We start from the raw sequence: 17,118 nt of genomic DNA, 5'->3' as shown, positions 1-17,118 counted from the left end.
GATAACATCTGGTTGGCAACCCGCTTTCACTGGGTACTCGTCTGGGATCAATAGTTTTCCATGGGTACTTGTACAGGATAACATCTGGTTGGCAACCTGTTTTCACTGGGTACTCGTCTGGGATCAATAGTTTTCCATGGGTACTTGTACAGGATAACATCTGGTTGGCAATCCGTTTTCACTGGGTACTCGTCTGGGATCGATGGTTTCCAATGGGTACTCGTCCAGGATAACATCTGGTTGGCAACCCGTTTTCACTGGGTACTCGTCAAAGATCCAGTTTCCAATGGGTACTCGTCCAGGATAACATCTGGTTGGCAATCTGTTTTCACTGGGTACTCGTTCGGGATCGACAGTTTTCCATGGGTAGTCATCCAGGATAATATCCAGTCGGCGACCCGTTTCCAATGGGTACTCATCCAGGATATTATCCAGACGCCAACCCATTGTCAATGGGTACTCATCCAGGGTTGACAATTTTCCATGGATAGTCATCCAGGATAGGATCCAGATGGCGACCCGTTTTCAATGGGTACTCATCCAGGATAATGTCCAGTCAGCAACCCGGGATAATATCCAGACGGCAACCCGTTTCCAATGGGTAGTTGTCCGGGATAGCTAACAGATGGTGACCCGTTTCCAATGGGTAGTTGTCCAGGATAATATTCAGACGGCGATCTGTTTTCAATGGGTACTCATCCGGGATAACATCCAGTTGGCGACCCGTTTTTCAATGGGTACTCGTCCAGGATAACAACAAATCGACGACCTGTTTTATCTGGGTACTCATCCGGGATCGACCGTTTTCAATGGGTACTTGTCCAGGACATGTTCCGGACGGCGACCCGTTTTGGCCCAAAGAGGGTCCATTGATCCAAAGGAAGGGGAGGAGGGGTGATCCAGGTGTCAGAGCAACGTCTGTGTTTGTTTTACAAAAGAGGGGGGTCTTTCCGGGGGGGGGGGGTCACGTAGTGACGGCCTCCAGGTAGCTCTGCAGCTTGCGGACGGTGCTCTCGTCCAGGGAGAAGAGGTCGAAGTCGAAGGTGGTGGTGGTGACGTTGAAGTGTCCCGTCTCCTCGATCAGGTTCACGATCTGCTGGAGGACGTTCCGCTCCCGCAAGGCCATCAGGCGCCGGTGCAGCTCCACCAGCTCGTCCGTGTAGGCCTGGAACGGGACGGGGGGGGAAAGGGGCGGTCAGTCAGTCTGCCAGGGAAGGGGCGTGGCCTCCCCCTCCCGGTCCCCAGGGCCGAATCAGTGGCCCCGCCCACCTTGTCGTAGGTGCCTTTCTTCAGCATCTTCTCCGACTTGCTGCAGGACTCGGGGCTCTTCCGCCCGGAAACCTGGACGAGAGAGAGAGAGAGAGAGAGAGTGAGAGAGAGGGCTCGAATGGTTATGATTGCCATGGGGCTGAGCGGGGTGGCCATCGGTCAGGAGGGATTGAGTGGTGTCTTCCTTGATGGGGGAGTGGGGTCGGGACAGACTGGGGGGGCCTCTGGGGGGCCAGGTAGAGGGGTAGATCGTTTAGACAGACTGACCGGAAATGCAGGCGGACGTGAAGACAGACGGACAGATACACCAACATATGGACTGACATATGGACAGACACACCGACATACAGACAGATGGACAAACAGATGGGCAGATGGACAGACTGACATACGGACGGACAGACAGACAGATGGAGAGATACACCAACATATGGACTGACATATGGACCGACGGACACACCGACATATGGATGGACATACAGACGGACGGATGGACAAACAGATGGACAGATGGATGGAGAGACTGACATACGGATGGACAGACAAATGGATGGACAGACGGACGGATACACCAACATACGGACTGACATATGGACAGATAGACAGACAGACACACTGACAGACACACCGACATACAGATGGACAAACAGATGGGCAGGTGGACAGACAGAGTGACATACGGACGGACAGACAGACAAACAGACAGATGGAGAGATACACCAACATATGGACGGACATATTGACAGACATACAGACAGATGGACAAACAGATGGGCAGATGGACAGACATACGGACGGACAGACGGACAGACAGACAGACAGACAGATGGAGAGTTACACCAACAACAGACGGACAGACCGACATATGGATGGACATACAGACAGACGGACGGACAAACAGATGGACAGATGGACGGAGAGACTGGCATACGGACGGACAAACAGATGGACAGACGGACAGATACACCAACATACGGACAGACAGATGGGACAGACGGACGGACAGACCGACATACAGACAAGACGGACATACGGATGGACAGACAAACAGACAGAGAGATACACCCAACATACAGACAGACGTATGGACAGATATACAGGCAGACGGACACACCGACATATGGATGGACATACAGACAGACGGACGGACAAACAGATGGACGGAGAGACTGACATACGGATGGACAGACAAATGGATGGACAGACGGATACACCAACATACGGACAGACAGATGGACAGACAGACGGACAGACCGACATACAGACAGACGGACATACGGATGGACAAACAGACAGAGAGATACCAACATACAGACAGACGTATGGACAGACAGACAGGCGGACAGAGAGATGGACGGATAGACCACGATACGGACGGATGGACGGACAAAGAGATGGACAGAGTAGGTTGACATACGGATGGACATACAGATGAATGGATGGATGGATAGACAGGCAGATGGATGGACTGACTGACATAGGGACGGACGGACAGATACACGGACAGACGGATGGAATGTGAATACTGTAAACACATCAATAATAAACATGGGGGGCCACCTTGTTGTGGGCGGGGGGCGGCTTCTGGGCGGGGGGCCCCTCTCGGCCGGGGAGGCAGGAGTCCACGCTGTTGTCGCTCTCGCTGTCGCTGGGGCTGAGCCTGCGCGGGCGGAGGAGGCACATCGTTAGCATCAGAGTTAATACAATACGGTTTCCTGTTCCCGGCCCACCACGTCATTGTGCCCGGACCCCACTGAGGGGCAGGAGGGGCGGCCACCTCACCTGGCGTCCCGCCCGACCGGGGTGGCCTTGGGGGGCCCCTCGTCCCCGCCGGAAGAGCTGTCGTCCTCGTCCGACTCCTCCGACTGCAGGTCCTCCACCATCGAGCGCAACGGACCTGCAACAAAGGAAGGCATCCATATTATTATACTATTATTATTATTATTATTGCTATATATTATTATTACTATGACTTAATATTATACTAATCTATATATAATATAATCATACAAGGGGACACACCTTGGCTGTGGTTCTGCGAAGGCTCAAAGTCCGAGTCGGAACTGGAGTCGGAGCTGGAGCTGGAGTTGGAAGGGCTGGACGGGGCCGACTGGAAGGAAGAACGTGGGCGAAACGTCAGGAGAGAATGCTTCTAGGACTTGGCCACACACCCCGCAAGACTCACAACAACCCAAGGCTAAAATATAGTCTCCAATATGGAGCGGTGATCAAAAAATATGGAAAATATGATTGGACTGAGCATGTTCAGACACAGGACTCCCTTTTGTAATATTATAATAAAAAAATATTAAAAAATAATAATAATAATAGAGGGAAGGGGAGAGTGGGGTAATTATTATATATATAATATTATTAATTGTATATATACTACTATCTAATAATAATAATAATAAATTAATAAATTTATTATTATAATAAATTTATAACAATATAATAATAATAATAATAATAATAATAATATACATCACACAGTCCTAGACACTTGGGAAGTGTTCGACTTGTGATTTTGTGATACGAAATCCAGCATATCTTGTTTGCTGTGTCCTAATAATATTATAATAATAATAGCGGTAAGGGGGAGTGGGGTATTATTAGATATATATATATAATATTATTATTAGATAGATATTATTATTAGATATATTATTATTATAATGTATATAATTGTATATATACTACTATGTAATAATACATTAATAAATTAAATAATAATATTATAATAAAATAATAAAATAATATTATAATAAAATAAAATAATATTATAATAAAATAATAATAATAACATAAAATAATATTATAATAAAATAATAATAATAACATAAAATAATAAAATAATATAATAAAATAATAATAATAACATAAAATAATAATAATAATAACATAAACTAATAAAATATTATTAGAAAATAACAATAATAGTAATAATAATAATAGTAATAAGTCCCTGACCTCGGACTTGAGGGAGGGCTCCTCGTCCTCGGAGTGGGACTCCTCCTCGGTCGCAGCCGTGGCCTCCGGCCCCTTCTTGGCGGGGGCGGCCATCTTGCCCTCCGCCTCAACCTTGCTGCCCTTCTCGGCCTTGGCCGCCGCCCTCTCCTTGGGGGGCTTCTTCTCCGCGAAGGGGCCGCCCCCCCTCGGGGACGGCGTGGAGGACGTCTGTGGGGGTCCCTTCGGCCCCTTGCTGAACCCGGACCCCCCGCCTCCTCCGCTGCTCCCGCCGCCGCTGCTCTTCTTCGGCTTCTTGGCGCTCGGCTTCGGGGACTCTCCCGCCGTCACCGCCGTGGGGGGCCGCTTCCCGGGGGGCTTCGCTTCCGGGGCGTTGTTATTGCTGGCCCCGCCCCCCGCTCCCGATGCCCCGCCCCCTTTGGGGGAGGCGGCCTCGGCCTTGGGGGCCATTTTGGGTTCCTTGAAGGCCGCCTTGGGGAGCAGCGGGGGGCGGTCCTCCTTGCCGGGGGGCTTGCCCTCGACCGGCTTCCGGGACGAGGACGAGGAGGGCTCCTTGGGGGGCTTCCCGGCCTCCGCGTCCCGGGAGGAAGACGACGAGGAGCCGCCCTTGCCGTCCGGGTCCTTCCGGGGGCGCTCGCGGTGCTCACGAGTCACTTTGTGTGGCTTCGAGGCCTTCCCGCCGCCCCCACTCCCGCTTCCGTCACGGTTCGCCTTCTGCGCAAAAAAGAGACATAAGATATAATTTTATAATTCTATAATATTCAGGCAGGCTATTAACCACCTGAAACTACGCCCACAATTCCTTCAATACATGGATGACCTATTCCTGTATATAGACGACTTGCTCATAGCACAAAAAAGAGAGACAAGGAAAAGAACAGGAGCTAACCCTCAGATATTGTTACTAATAGTTACTTGTAGTTACTCATAGTTTATTATACAAGTAGTTATTTAAACTTATAGTTACTTGCAGTCTTTGAGTTACTTTGCAAGTAGTTATTTTGCACTTATAGTTACTTGTAGTCTTTGAGTTACTTGTACTTACTTACTAATTGTTGCCAATTTTGTACGCTGCCCTGAGGGCAGGATATAAATGTTGGAAATAAATAAATACTTGAGTTACTTGTAGTTACTTATACTGCTAGTAGTTATTAGTATTCCCTTGTAGTTACTTACAATTAGTTATAGCGACTTATAGTTCCTAATAGTTTGTTATTTGTATTTAGTTACTTGAATTACTTGTACTGCTAGTAATTAGTATTCCCTTGTAGTTACTTACAGTTAGTTATAGCGACTTATAGTTCCCAATAGTTTGTTATTTGTATTTAGTTACTTGAATTACTTGTACTGCTAGTAATTAGTATTCCCTTGTAGTTACTTAGTTAGTTATAGCGACTTATAGTTCCTAATAGTTTGTTATTTGTATTTAGTTACTTGAATTACTTGTACTGTTAGTAATTAGTATTCCCTTGTAGTTACTTACAGTTAGTTATAGCGACTTATAGTTCCTAATAGTTTGTTATTTGTATTTAGTTACTTGAATTACTTGTACTTGTACTGCTAGTTATTAGTATTCCCTTGTAGTTACTTAGTTAGTTATTGTGACTTATAGTTCCTAATAGTTTGTTATTTGTATTTAGTTACTCGAATTACTTGTACTGTTAGTAATTAGCATTCCCTTGTAGTTACTTACAGTTAGTTATAGCGACTTATAGTTCCTAATAGTTTGTTATTTGTATTTAGTTACTTGAATTACTTGTACTGCTAGTAATTAGTATTCCCTTGTAGTTACTTACAGTTAGTTATAGCGACTTATAGTTCCCAATAGTTTGTTATTTGTATTTAGTTACTTGAATTACTTGTACTGCTAGTAATTAGTATTCCCTTGTAGTTAGTTAGTTAGTTATAGCGACTTATAGTTCCAAATAGTTTATTATTTGTATTTAGTTACTTGAATTACTTGTACTGCTAGTAATTAGTATTCCCTTGTAGTTACTTACAGTTACTTATAGCGACTTATAGTTCCTAATAGTTTGTTATTTGGACAGTAGAGTCTCACTTATCCAAGCCTCTGGATTATCCAACACATTTTTGTAGTCAATGTTTTGAATACATCGTGATATTTTGGTGCTAAATTCGTAAATACAGTAATTACTACATAACATTACTGCGTATTGAACTCTCGTCATGGTTCGCCTTCTGCACAAAAAATAAGGTTATACTCACTCTTTTAACTATTTAGGCAGGCTTTTGATAATGGTTAAGAGTATATTAACGACCTGATCGGGCAGGAATTTGAATTCTAGAACAGGCCCAGAATTCCTTCAGTACATGGATGACCTCGTCCTGTATTTAGACGACTTGCTCATAGCAGGTGCCTGGCCCAGCGGGTTCTATTAATTAATTGATATGTGATTACTGTCTTTTTATATAGTTTGATTGCATTTGTTTATTTGCTGCAAGCCGCCCCGAGGAGATAGGATATACAAATTTTATTACTGTTGTCGTTAGGAAGATAAACGCAATTAAAGAAGGGCAAAAACAGGAAGGGAAAGCAGATCTACATAAATAGATATATATACACACACATACATATATAAGCACACATATATATTTATATACATCACGGCCCAACGGGTCCTCCCTCCAGGTGTTTAGGACTCCAACTCCCACAACTCCCAGAATGGTGTATACTGTCGTGCTAGTCTGTTGTATTAATCTGATCCCTCCTGGCAGATGCCATAAATTGATAGGTATCAGGTATTCTTAGCAGGGGGTTGGACTAGATGGCCCATGTGGTCTCTTCCAACTCTACTATTCTATGATTCTATGATTCTATGATCATAGAATCATAGGTATCAGGTAGATACATGCATGTTGTCATCTGTTTATATCTTCTATGATAATGGCTAAGAGTATATTAACGACCTGATCGGGCAGGAATTTGAATTCTAGAACAGGCCCAGAATTCCTTCAGTACATGGATGACCTCGTCCTGTATTTAGACGACTTGCTCATAGCAGGCGCCTGGCCCAACGGGTTCTCCCTCCAGGTGTTTAGGACTCCAACTCCCACAACTCCCAGAATGGTATATACTGTCGTGCTAGTCTGTTGTATTAATCTGATCCCTCCTGGCAGATGCCATAAATTGATAGGTATCATAGAATCATAGGTATCAGGTAGATACATGCATGTTGTCATCTATTTATATCTTCTATGATAATGGCTAAGAGTATATTAACGACCTGATCGGGCAGGAATTTGAATTCTAGAACAGGCCCAGAATTCCTTCAGTACATGGATGACCTCGTCCTGTATTTAGACGACTTGCTCATAGCAGGCGCCTGGCCCAACGGGTTCTCCCTCCAGGTGTTTAGGACTCCAACTCCCACAACTCCCAGAATGGTGTATACTGTCGTGCTAGTCTGTTGTATTAATCGCTTGACACAATCTGATCCCTCCCGGCAGATGCCATAGATCGATACGTATCAGATAGATAGATGCATGTTGTTATCGGTCAATCCCCGGCGACTCACCTTGGAGCCGTGGGAGGGCTTGGTCTTCTTGGGGTCGGAGAAGGCGGAGAGCGGGATGGTGGGCAGCATCGGGTAGTCCGGGCTCGGGCGGGAGACGCTCTCGGCCCCCTCGGGCATCACCATCACCTGCAACAAACGCAGGAAGGGATCCAATATAAGCCTCCCTTGGGACCCCTGTAAAGATGCAATTACTACTAATCTTTTTATCCCACCGCTGCCACCAATTTGTAAGGGACTATGAACGACTAACACCAATTTGTAAAGATGCAACCACCAAAGACTCAGGGAGGAGCCCTTTTCCTGTGGTTTTCCTTTCTTCTTCTTCTTCACTTTAGTAACTTGGGTTAGAATATATGCGACAGAGGCTTCGATGTTGGAAGAACAATAACAAGTTTATTCAGGCACAGAGCTTAGGGGTTACAATGTTGTTTCTCACTTAGAGGTATTCTTATTAATAGTTACAATACTAGAATGAGATGAATCAACTCTCTAAACTATCACTTCTTTTACTTAGAGAAGTTAAAACCTATTCCTCTGCTCCTTTCTAACTGTTACTTCAATGGATCTCTGTGAGTCCAGCTGGGATTGGTTCCCAAAGTCTGAAACTTGGACTATCCAGTGACTTCAAACCACAGTCACCCCTGTGATATACTATCACAGATTCTCTGTTCCTTACCAGGACACAGACTACATAAAATAAGTCACCAAACTTATTTAAAACCGACTCAAAATGAACAATTGAGTCTCCCTGATCCCATTAACCTGGAATCAATCTTCCCTGTGCCTCATCAGAGCACAGACTACATTAAATAAGTCACCAAACTTATTTAAAACCGACTCAAAATGAACAATTGAGTCTCCCTGATCCCATTAACCTGGAATCAATCTTCCCTGTGCCTCATCAGAGCACAGACTACATTAAATAAGTCACCAAACTTATTTAAAACCGACTCAAAATGAACAATTGAGTCTCCCTGATCCCATTAACCTGGAATCAATCTTCCCTGTGCCTCATCAGAGCACAGACTACATTAAATAAGTCACCAAACTTATTTAAAACCGACTCAAAATGAACAATTGAGTCTCCTTGATCCCGTCAACCTGGAATCAATCTTCCCTGTGCCTCATCAGAGCACAGACTACATTAAATAAGTCACCAAACTTATTTAAAACCGACTCAAAATGAACAATTGAGTCTCCTTGATCCCGTCAACCTGGAATCAATCTTCCCTGTGCCTCATCAGAGCACAGACTACATTAAATAAGTCACCAAACTTATTTAAAACCGACTCAAAATGAACAATTGAGTCTCCTTGATCCCGTCAACCTGGAATCAATCTTCCCTGTGCCTCATCAGAGCACAGACTACATTAAATAAGTCACCAAACTTATTTAAAACCGACTCAAAATGAACAATTGAGTCTCCCTGATCCCATTAACCTGGAATCAATCTTCCCTGTGCCTCATCAGAGCACAGACTACATTAAATAAGTCACCAAACTTATTTAAAACCGACTCAAAATGAACAATTGAGTCTCCCTGATCCCATTAACCTGGAATCTATCTTCCCTGTGCCTCATCAGAGCACAGACTGACTCTCTTTTTTAAACTCTGCACTTCTTCCACTAAACGGCAGTTGGCTTCCACTAAATGCCAATTGGCTGAGATGCAATAACTGTAATACTTACTCTTTTAAAACATAAACACACAATTAAACATAACATCTGTAAACCAAAATTCGTACTTCATTACAACCCCCAATGAGATTCCCTCGTGACCCACGGGACCCCGTCCATGTCGGCGGACTCACCCCTCCGGCCTTGATGAGCTTGCGCTGGAAGTCCTTGGTGGGGTTGTTGAAGGTCAGCTTCTCGCAGCGCAGGTGATTGACAGGCGGGTTCCCCTCCAGGTTCAGGAAGAGGTCGTAGGTGAAGCACACCTTCTTGGGCTCCTCCTGGAAATCCATATTATTGTTATTATTAATGTCATTAGTAACTTCATGTATCAATTGTAATATTATGATTATTATTAATGTCATTAGTAACCTTATTTATCAATTACAATATAATATTATAATAACTATAATATAATAATACCATATAATATACATATAATATAAAATTATTATATTACTATTATTACTGTCATTAGTAACCTTATTCATCAGTTATAATACAGTATAATACAATAACGATAATATACTTATAATATAAAATTATTATAACATAATTGTAATATAATTATATTTATAATATAATACAATCATAATATAAAATTATTGTATTTATAATATAATATACGTATATTTACAATACAATTATATTTATAAAAAATCATATTTATAATATAATATACTTATACAGTAGAGTCTCACTTATCCAACATAAACGGGCCAGCAGAAGCTTGGATAAGTGAATATGTTGGATAATAAGGAGGCATTAAAGAAAAGCCTATTAAACATCAAATCAGATTATGATTTTACAAATTAAGCACCAAAACATCAGGTTATACAACAAATTTGGGAGAAAAAGTAGTTCAATACGCAGTAATGTTATGTTGTAATTACTGTATTTACGAATTTAGCACCAAAATATCACAATGTATTGAAAACATTGACTACAAAAATGCGTTGGATAATCCAGAACGTTGGATAAGCGAGTGTTGGATAAGTGAGACTCTACTGTACTATAATCATAATATAAAATAATTTTATTTATATTTATGATATAATATACGTATAATCTAACATATTTACAATACAGTTGTATTTATAATGTAATTATACTTATAATAATTACAATATATTCATAATATAATATAAGTTATAAAATAATATAATAATTATAATATATTCATAATGTAATTATATTATAATAATATAATAATAACATAATGGTATTATCAATAGTGATTGGTAACTATTATTATTTTTATTATCAATGTATGTATTTTGTGACTATTACTAATAGCGGCTAACAACCCCACTGTCCCATAGATACTGAAAAACAAAGCAAATGCAGATATTTACAGAAAGTAAATAAATACAGTAGAGTCTCGCTTATCCAACGTTCTGGATTATCCAACGCATTTTTGTAGTCAATGTTTTCAAAACATTGTAATATTTTGGTGCTAAATTCATAAATACAGTAATTACTACATAGCATTACTGCGTATTGAACTACTTTTTCTGTAAAATTTGTTGTATAACATGACGTTTTGGTGCTTAATTTGTAAAATCATAACCTAATTTGATGTTTAATAGGCATTTCCTTAATGCCTCCTTATTATCCAACATATTCACTTATCCAACGTTCTGCCGGCCCGTTTATGTTGGATAAGTGAGACTCTACTGTATGAGTATGTGGATCCAATGCTGAAACATAATGCAACCCATGCAAATCCGTGCAAATGCCGGCCCGTTGTCGTTACCTTGTTGATGAAGTGGACCTCGATGGGCATGATGAACCCCGCGTAGCCGGACTCCTCCACCTTGTACGGCGGCTCTTTGCAGACTGAGGACGGAAGGATGATGGGAATTATTATGCAAATAAGGACAGCAGAAAGGTACGCATTATGCAAATGACCCAGCACAAGGGAAGGATGGGTAAGATTCCTTCAAAGTCTAGAATAATATAATAATACATCATAGTAATAATAATAATATAATTTATTCTCTCAATGATGTGTACGACTGGCTGGGCCTCTGTCAGGAGGGTGTTGATGGTGTCTGAGGTCCTTTCCAATCATAATAATATATAATACTAGCTGTGCCCGGCCACGCGTTGCTGTGGCAAAGTGGTGGTGGCATTGGTTAAAAATTGTTGTGTAATTTTTATTTGACATTATTTGTATTTTTAAATTAATTTTATTGTAAGTTATCTTTTTATTTGAATATATTTTATTATTTTCTTGTATAATTTTTAGTTATTTTTGTTATTATGGTATTTTATTGTATTAATTTTTTAGTGTTTTTAATTATTTTTAGTGGTTTTTATTATTTTTTATTGGGTTGCTAGGAGACCAAGTTGGAGGAGCTTAGCCCTCTAAACTGGCAGCAATTGGATAAAAGCAATTATTCCTCTCCCTCTAATTAGGACTTTATTTTTCTTTTCTTTTTGTTGTATCAACCTAGAGGCGTGGATGATGGGTTGTGTTGTCAAATTTCGAGGTTGGGGGGGCCTGTCGTTTTGTTGTTTTGTGGGTCGCCGTGATGCCATCACTCTTTTATATATATAGATTATTACTACTGTAGGCATATTATATTTATTATTATTACTGTAGGCATATTGTATTTATTACAATATCAACCTAGAGGCGTGGATGATGGGTTGTGTTGTCAAATTTCGAGGTTGGGGGGCCTGTCGTTTTGTTGTTTTGTGGGTCGCCGTGATGCCATCACTCTTTTATATATATAGATTATTACTACTGTAGGCATATTATATTTATTATTATTACTGTAGGCATATTGTATTTATTACAATATCAACCTAGAGGCGTGGATGATGGGTTGTGTTGTCAAATTTCGAGGTTGGGGGGCCTGTCATTTTGTGGGTCGCCGTGACGCCATCACTCTTTTATATATATAGATATTCTCCCTATGGCCATCTGGGCCTCTGTAGGGAGGGCTCTGAGGGTGCCTGAGATCACCAATAATGACTAGGACCGTCTGGGCCTCTGCTGGGAGGGTTTTGAGGGTGCCTATGTCGTAATACTGACCCCTCTTGGGCTTGGGGAAGCTCTGGTGGAGGCGGAAGACGACCCTCTCCACGAAGTGCTGGATCTCGAACTGCTCGGGCCCGCGGACGAAGACCATCCAGTCGTGGGTGAAGCCCTCCGTGGTCGGCTTCTTGCGCAGCTGCGCCCGGTGGCCCAGCTCCAGCTTCACCTGCACCGTGCACTGCGCAAAGACACGCCCACTATTCAAATCAGGGACCGGGCAGGCACAAGCCACACCCACTATTCAAATCCAGACCCAAGCCCCACCCCTCAGGAGGCGTGGCTTGGGAGGGGGACCGATGTAAACAAAGACAAGAAGGGCACAAGCCACACCCACTATTCTAATCCTGACTCTGGCCCCGCCCCTCAGGAGGCGTGGCTTGGGAGGGGGACCGATGTAAACAAAGACAAGAAGGGCACAAGCCACACCCACTATTCAAATCCTGACTCTGGCCCCGCCCCTCAGGAGGCGTGGCTTGGGAGGGGGACCGATGTAAACAAAGACAAGAAGGGCACAAGCCACACCCACTATTCAAATCCTGACTCTGGCCCCGCCCCTCAGGAGGCGTGGCTTGGGAGGGGGACCGATGTAAACAAAGACAAGAAGGGCACAAGCCACACCCACTATTCTAATCCTGACTCTGGCCCCGCCCCTCAGGAGGCGTGGCTTGGGAGGGGGACCGATGTAAACAAAGACAAGAAGGGCACAAGCCACACCCACTATTCTAATCCTGACTCTGGCCCCGCCCCTCAGGAGGCGTGGCTTGGGAGGGGGACCGATGTAAACAAAGACAAGAAGGGCACAAGCCACACCCACTATTCAAATCCTGACTCTGGCCCCGCCCCTCAGGAGGCGTGGCTTGGGAGGGGGACCGATGTAAACAAAGACAAGAAGGGCACAAGCCACACCCACTATTCTAATCCTGACTCTGGCCCCGCCCCTCAGGAGGCGTGGCTTGGGAGGGGGACCGATGTAAACAAAGACAAGAAGGGCACAAGCCACACCCACTATTCTAATCCTGACTCTGGCCCCGCCCCTCAGGAGGCGTGGCTTGGGAGGGGGACCGATGTAAACAAAGACAAGAAGGGCACAAGCCACACCCACTATTCTAATCCTGACTCTGGCCCCGCCCCTCAGGAGGCGTGGCTTGGGAGGGGGACCGATGTAAACAAAGACAAGAAGGGCACAAGCCACACCCACTATTCAAATCCTGACTCTGGCCCCGCCCCTCAGGAGGCGTGGCTTGGGAGGGGGACCGATGTAAACAAAGACAAGAAGGGCACAAGCCACACCCACTATTCTAATCCTGACTCTGGCCCCGCCCCTCAGGAGGCGTGGCTTGGGAGGGGGACCGATGTAAACAAAGACAAGAAGGGCACAAGCCACACCCACTATTCAAATCCTGACTCTGGCCCCGCCCCTCAGGAGGCATGGCTTAGAGGAGGGAACAATGTAAACAAAGCCAAGCAGGCCACAAACCCCGCCCACTATTCAAATTCCCAGGATGGAGGCGGGGCTTAGAGGGACACATGTAAACAACGCCAAGCAGGCTACAAGCCACACCCACTATTCAAATCCCCCACTCAAGCCCTGCCCCCTTAGGAGGCGTGGCTTAAAAGAGACACACATATAAACAAAGCCAAGCAGGAAACAGGCCCCACCCACTATTCAAATCCCCAGGATGGAGGCGGGGCTTAGAGGGACGCATGTAAACAAAGCCAAGCAGGCTACAAGCCACACCCACTATGCAAATCCCCACTCAATCTCCGCCCCTCAGGAGGCATGGCTTAAAAGAGGGACCAATGTAAACAAAGCCAAGCAAACTACAAGCCACACCCACTATTCAAATCCAGACCCAAACCCCGCCCCTCAGGTGTGGCTTAAAAGAGGGACCAATGTAAACAAAGCCAAGCAAGCTACAAGCCACACCCATTATTTAAATTCCCAATTCAAGGCCCGCCCCTCAGGAGGCGTGGCTTAAAAGAGGGACCAATGTAAACAAAGACAAGCAGCCCGTTTCTGTGGTGGAGGCGTGGCCTGAAGAATATAAACCCCACCCACTATTCAAATACACACTCTGGGCCCTCCCCTTAGGAGGTGTGGTTTAAAGTAAACATAGCAATGCATGCCATTAGTCCCACCCACTATTCAAATGCTCACCCTGGCCCCTCCCCAAAGGGGTGTGGCATAAAGTCAATATAGAAAAGTACAGCCATAAGTCCCGCCCACTATTCAAATCCCAAGTCTGGCCCTGGCCCCTCCCCTACAGAAGAGAGGCGTGGCTTAGAGGAGGGACCAATATCAACAAAGCAGGGTACAAGCCCCGCCTACTATTCAAATCCTAACTGGCCCCTCCCCTATAGAACGGAGGCGTGGCTTAGAGGGACCAATGACAACAAAGCCAAGAATACAAACCACGCCCACTATTCAAATCCCTACTGTCAGCCCGCCCTGAAAGAGGCGTGGCTTAGATTAGAGACCCAAGCAAAACCCCGCCCACTATTCAAATCCCAAATCTGGCCCCTCCCCAACAGGAGGCGTGGCTTAGCTTAGAGACCCAAGCAAAGCTCAGAATTCAAATCCCAACTCAAGCCCCGCCCACAGGGAGGCGTGGTTTAGGGGAGGGACCAATGGCAACAAAGCAGGGTACAAGCCCCGCCCTCTATTCAAATCCCAACTCTGGCCCCTCCCCTACAGAAGAGAGGCGTGGCTTAGAGGAGGGACCAATGTCAACAAAGCCAGGCAGGGTACAAGCCCCGCCCACTATTCAAAAAATCCCCTCTGGCCCCGCCCACTATTCAAATCCCAACTCTGGCCCCTCCCCTACAGAAGAGAGGCGTGGCTTAGAGAAGGGACCAATGTCAACAAAGCCAGGCAGGGTACAAGCCCCGCCCACTATTCAAATCCCAACTCTGGCCCCTCCCCACCAGGAGGCGTGGCTTAGATGAGAGACCCGTCAAGACAAGCCCCGCCCTCTATTCCAATTACTCCGCTCAAGCCCCGCCCATCAGGAGGCGTGGCTTAGAGGAGGGACCAATGTCAACAAAGCCAGGCAGGGTACAAGCCCCGCCCACTATTCAAAAATCCCCTCTGGCCCCGCCCTCTATTCAAATCCCAACTCTGGCCCCTCCCCTACAGAAGAGAGGCGTGGCTTAGAGGAGGGACCAATGTCAACAAAGCCAGGCAGGCTACAAGCCACGCCCACTATTCAAATCCCAACTCTGGCCCCTCCCCACCAGGAGGCGTGGCTTAGATGAGAGACCCGCCAAGACAAGCCCCGCCCTCTATTCAATTACTCCGCTCAAGCCCCGCCCATCAGGAGGCGTGGCTTAGAGGAGGGACCAATGTCAACAAAGCCAGGCAGGGTACAAGCCCCGCCCACTATTCAAAAATCCCCTCTGGCCCCGCCCTCCGGGAGGGAAAGGGGGCGTGGCGGGGCGCCCCGGCGCCCAATGGCAGGCCTCTCCTCGAGCGCGGCGCGAGGGGGCGTGTCCCGGCCAGGCCCCGCCCCCTGAATGGGAGCGCAAGAAAGGCAGGCGCGGCGGGAGGCGAGCGTGGCCCCGCCCCCTGCCGGGCGCGTGGGCGTGGCCTGGCGGCGCCGTCCAATGGGGAGGGAGAGGGCCGGCGCCCCGCCCACCTGGTTGTCCATGGCGAGGCCTGCTCCGTCTCCTCGCCCGGCGGGGCCTCAGGGCCTGTGCGCATGCGCGGTGCGGCCCTGCTCCTCCTCCGCCGCCTCCGCCCGCCGCCGCCGCCGCATGGCCTCCGCGCCCGCTCCGCGCCCGACGCCCGCCTCTCCGCCTCCGCCACACCGGAAACGGAAGCCGACAGGGCCCCAGACGGGCAGCGCCCGCCGCCAATCCGGACGCAGGCCCGGCCGCCGAGGAAGCCCGCCTCTCTGGCGCGCCGGCCAATGGGAGCCGAGCAGGGGCGGGGCCAACTGTCGCCGGCGGGTGGGGCAGCCAATGGCGAAAGGGGAGAAGGGGCGGGGCCCAGCCGCGTTGCCAGGGAGACCAGGGAGAGGGGGAGCCACTGCGCAGGCGCAGCGAGCCAGGCGGAGAATAGCAATCAGAATATCATATAATAATTGTAATATAATAATATAATTAGAGTAATAATATAAAAATACAACAATATAATTGAAGAATATAATAAAATAGTAAGATAATGTAATAGTATAATACAGTAATACTATAATAGTAAAAAATATATAATAATGCAATAAAATAAAATAGTAATATAATCATAATCACAATAATATAATAGCATAATATTATAATAGTAAAATGATATAATAATATAATATTATAATAGTAAAAATCATATAATATAATAGTAATATAATCAAAATATAACCATAATAATATAATAACATATAATAATAATAAAAATAATATAATAATATAATAACATAATATAATAATATAATAGTTAAAATATAATAATAACATATAATAATATAATAGTAAAGTAATATAATAATATAATAGCAAAAATAATATACTATGATATAATAATAATAATAATATAATAGCAAAAATAATATACTATGATATAATAATAATAAAATAATATAATAATTAATACTAATAACATAATGATAATATAATATAATAATATATTAATATGATA

General features: G+C 45.0%; 1 protein-coding gene across 1 annotated transcript; it reads right to left on the bottom strand.

The window, feature by feature from the left end:
- Positions 1–759: 759 nt before the first annotated feature.
- LOC134295086 (protein ENL-like) lies at positions 760–16,284 on the bottom strand. The gene is made up of 11 exons (XM_062967019.1): positions 16,127–16,284; positions 12,489–12,669; positions 11,202–11,284; positions 9,583–9,726; positions 7,773–7,898; positions 4,240–4,950; positions 3,292–3,379; positions 3,052–3,166; positions 2,830–2,929; positions 1,270–1,341; positions 760–1,165 (listed from the first exon to the last, which is right to left on the bottom strand). Exons 1-11 carry the CDS (start codon positions 16,136–16,138, stop codon positions 965–967), a joined length of 1,833 nt encoding a protein of 610 aa, XP_062823089.1. The 5' UTR covers positions 16,139–16,284; the 3' UTR covers positions 760–964.
- Positions 16,285–17,118: the final 834 nt, after the last annotated feature.

The sequence above is a fragment of the Anolis carolinensis genome, unplaced genomic scaffold (assembly GCF_035594765.1).
Source record: "Anolis carolinensis isolate JA03-04 unplaced genomic scaffold, rAnoCar3.1.pri scaffold_75, whole genome shotgun sequence".
Taxonomy (NCBI): Eukaryota; Metazoa; Chordata; class Lepidosauria; order Squamata; family Dactyloidae; genus Anolis; species Anolis carolinensis.
This window is presented reverse-complemented; position numbering and strand designations above follow the sequence as displayed.

What these genes read in the sequence shown, in the direction of transcription:
- LOC134295086 (XM_062967019.1), bottom strand. An exon ending in CTTCCCCAAGCCCAAGAGGG is followed by an intron (nt 11,285 to 12,488) that starts GTCAGTATTACG and finishes TTCCGTCCTCAG; the next exon opens with TCTGCAAAGAGCCGCCGTAC. An exon ending in AGCCCTCCCACGGCTCCAAG is followed by an intron (nt 4,951 to 7,772) that starts GTGAGTCGCCGG and finishes TTTTTTGCGCAG; the next exon opens with AAGGCGAACCGTGACGGAAG.